General features: G+C 39.3%; 1 protein-coding gene across 1 annotated transcript; it reads left to right on the top strand.

Annotated features, from left to right (window-relative positions):
• Window positions 1-262: 262 nt before the first annotated feature.
• LOC140966835 (rop guanine nucleotide exchange factor 7-like) lies at window positions 263-3,507 on the top strand. The gene is made up of 7 exons (XM_073427100.1): window positions 263-1,098; window positions 1,180-1,296; window positions 1,399-1,553; window positions 1,782-1,856; window positions 1,935-2,225; window positions 2,320-2,676; window positions 2,847-3,507. The coding sequence occupies exons 1-7, from the start codon at window positions 561-563 to the stop codon at window positions 3,336-3,338; spliced, it is 2,025 nt and encodes a 674-aa protein (XP_073283201.1). The 5' UTR covers window positions 263-560; the 3' UTR covers window positions 3,339-3,507.
• Window positions 3,508-3,837: the final 330 nt, after the last annotated feature.

Raw genomic sequence — 3,837 nt, 5'->3', positions numbered from 1 at the left:
CTTTTTATGCTAAGAGTATTATTTTTTGTTGTGAATATGGGTAGGATTGACCACTCTCATATATTAAGATCCGTGAAATGGTATCACATGAGACTCACTCTAACACCAATATACCACAAAACTTTATGGTTGCATCACCCGAATATACCACAAAACTTTATGGTTGTATCACCCGAATAATAATTACAAATAATCAACCCGTGTAATAATTAAGGATGAGCACTTGTGCAAGCAAAATTCTAACAAATCAACCTAATGAAAGCGACTAGTTTAAACAAAAGCACAGCATCGAGGAGCCCCCTTCATATACTTGTTCTCCGTTCTGATAACTCTGCGTGCCATTCTACACAAAACCCGTCTATCTGAGATTCTCTCTCACTCATTCGGGCATCATTTCTTCCCTCAGTGCTTGGGCAATTACATCTTCCATTCATTATAACTGGTGTCCACATTTGGTTTCTTTTTTTTTTTTTTTAACTTTTACCGTTTGCAGAACCAGACATGGTTGGAGCTGAAGTCGACGCCTTGTGGATAGAGCTGATCAGGAAAGTGAGGCCACTATGCAGAACAAGACAAAAATCAAGCGTTTTTCGTCTCTGAACCAGTCGATATATTCGAAAAATTCAAGAAACTTGAAACCCTCTTCTGCATTGCCCTCTTGGGTGTCAAAATCAGTTAAATTCTTGAGATATAGAGGAGTTCTTCAAGGTGGGGTTTCAAGCAAAAGGTTCCATTTCGATGGTATGGTTGTAAACAACTCTTTGTATTGTGCCTCACTAAATATAGTTGAGGCTAAAATGGAGGGTTCAGTGAATGATAGCGAGATTTGTCGAGTTGGAGAAGAGAGTCGTGGAAGTTTCTTGAGTTTGAAGGAGGTGGAAAGTGGAGAAAGTAGTTCAAGTACGGATTTTTTGTCTTCTGAGGTTAATGTGAATGATGAAAATAGTAGTTCCGAGAATTCTTTTTCAGCCGTTTCTATGGGTTGGCCAATGCAAAGGGATGAATTGCCGCATTCTGCCAATCCTGAAGTTTTTGAAGGAGTAGAGAAGCACCACTTGGACAGCAGAAAATTGGAGAAACAAGGGTCTTCTCTTTCAGGTACTAATTGTTTATCGATGCCCCCATTTTCCCTGATTATCTCTCTGTTAATTTTTGTTACGGATTTCTTGGTTGATGTAGAGCTTGATATGATGAATGAAAGATTATCAAAATTGCTCCTTGGTGAAGACATGTCTGGTTGTGGCAATGGGGTTTGCACTGCTCTGGCTATATCAAATGCTATTACGAATCTTTGTGGTGCGTTATGTCTGCTTCGTTTGTTAGTTGACAAAAGTTTGTTGAATTTATAGTCATTCTTTGTATCTTGCATTTACCTAATCAGTCTAATATTTTCGGTAGCTACACTATTCGGGCAAGTTTGGAGATTAGAACCTCTAGCAACTGATAAAAAATCAATGTGGCGAAGAGAAATGGAATGGCTTCTCTGTGTTAGTGATCATATAGTTGAATTGATACCGTCTTGGCAGACATTCCCCGATGGAAGCAAACTCGAGGTTTGTATAATTTGCGAAAGAACTATGCTACTTTTGTATGCATGCGCCTCTGGTTTGGATGTTAATGATATTCGTCTTTACGGAGTAAAACTGTGATTCTGAAAGTGTAAGAAAACTTCATGTAGAGACACAGTTACTGGAATTTGATACTCACGATTAGAAATTGCTATGAGCCTCTGTAGAAGTTAAAATCAGTGTCGTAACTTATGTTCTCTTTGCCATTTACAGATCATGACTTCAAGACCCCGGTCTGATCTATTCATTAATCTCCCTGCTTTACGCAAATTAGACAACATGTTACTAGTAAGGCACTAAATTCTTCTTCTTGTAGTAGTTGTATAGTTTTGTATTGGCACTAACTTTTTCATCCTCTTTGAATAGGAAATATTGGACAGTTTCAAGAACTCGGAGTTTTGGTATGTGGACCAAGGGATTGTTGCCCCTGTAGCTGATGGATCAGCTTCTTTTCGAAAACCTGTTCCCCGTCAAGAGAACAAATGGTGGCTTCCAGTTCCTCGAGTCCCCCCGGGCGGGCTTACTGATGATTCTAGGAAAATGTTGCAGCACCGGCGGGATTGTACAAACCAAATACTTAAAGCTGCAATGGCTATAAACGGCGCTTCTTTAGCTGAAATGGATATCCCTGGTTCATTTATAGATGCTCTCCCGAAGGTATTCTTAAAAGAAACTCCAAACATCTAATTAATTTTACATGATACAAAACCTGGCTGTTAATTGATTTTACCTTTTTTCTTGATGGTCGCAGAACGGAAAAGCAAGTTTGGGAGACCTTATTTATCGATATATTAATTCGGACCAATTTTCGCCTGAATATTTGCTCGACTGCCTCGATTTTTCTTCTGATTATCATGCTTTAGAGATTGCCAACAGAGTGGAGGCCTCCATTTATGTGTGGCGCCGGAAAACTAACTTAAATCCATTGAACAGTTCACAGAGATCAAATTCTAAGTCTTCATGGGAAATGGTCAAGGATTTAATGATTGATGCAGATAAAAGAGAACTTCTTGCAGATAGAGCTGAGAGTCTGCTCCTTTGCCTGAAGCAGCGGTTTCCTGGTCTTCCTCAGACAACCTTAGACATGAGCAAAATCCAATTTAACAAGGTTTGGACTTAATGTCTCCCTATCCCTCTTAAGAATGCAGCTTTTTCTTTCTTCCCTTGACTTCATATTAGGATCAACTAACTTAATAACTACATGTTAGGTGAATGTACAGCCGTATCTTAAAACCTCACATATTTTTGTTGTGTTGCAATCTGTAATTGTCCTAACAGGATGTTGGAAAGTCCATATTGGAGAGCTACTCAAGAGTTTTGGAAAGCCTGGCATTTAATATTGTTGCCCGTATCGATGATCTAATTTACGTGGACGACATGTCTAAGCATTCAGATCAAGTTGTGTCAATCTCCAAGGTCGGTGTAATCACTTGTGAAAGCATCGGTATTCCACTCGCATCCTCTAGCACTCCATACAGGACAGCTTTTGCAACGCCTAGCTTTTCTCCTTCTCAGCTTCTTAGCCCTGTTAAGATAGAAAAATCATCATATATAGAAAGCAGCAAACTTTCCCTTCGTGGGCTCGGTGCAAAAAGAATATTGACAGATTATCTGAGTATGGATGCAAAAGGGAAGGAACCGAGTAGCAGCATCAGGAAATCAGATCCATTTCCGAGTAGGAGTAGAGAGATATTATCATCTCTATCAGCTGAATCTTCAAAAGTAGCTGTTAGTCCTCAAGATGCGCACGAGTCATCCGAGGAAGAGTGAACATGATCTACTTGTTTTATGTCATCCGAGGAAGAGTGAACATGATCGACTTGTTTTATGTTTAGTTCTGTAACCTAGCTAAGTTCTTCGTTTGTATATGCAGAGAGTGTTGCAAAGTGCTGAAATATTACCATGAACCTTGATGCTTTTTAGTACATTGGTATCAAGATTTTCATGAGCCGAGTATTTCGTAATCCCCTTTATGCTCTTGTCCTCCATCTGGTTTTAGGCAACGTGATAGCTTTCAAATTTAATGCATGAAAAACTCTTTTAATTTATTATCTCCATTTATTTTTGCAATGTTGTATATCGGTGATGCCCTGGAAAGGACGAAAGGACGGGTCATTTTTGGACTCAGGTAGGAAGAGAGGAACAAAATAGATCAGTCCAGAATTGATATCGAGAAGCCAAGAGGAAACCGGGTGGAAGGCAGTCCGAGTAAAGAGAGAGTAACTTGTTTAAACTATCAAACCACTATGAACTCATACAAGCTTGAGTT

The sequence above is a fragment of the Primulina huaijiensis genome, unplaced genomic scaffold, assembly GCF_012295235.1.
Source record: "Primulina huaijiensis isolate GDHJ02 unplaced genomic scaffold, ASM1229523v2 scaffold208100, whole genome shotgun sequence".
NCBI classification, from domain to species: domain Eukaryota; kingdom Viridiplantae; phylum Streptophyta; class Magnoliopsida; order Lamiales; family Gesneriaceae; genus Primulina; species Primulina huaijiensis.
This window is presented reverse-complemented; position numbering and strand designations above follow the sequence as displayed.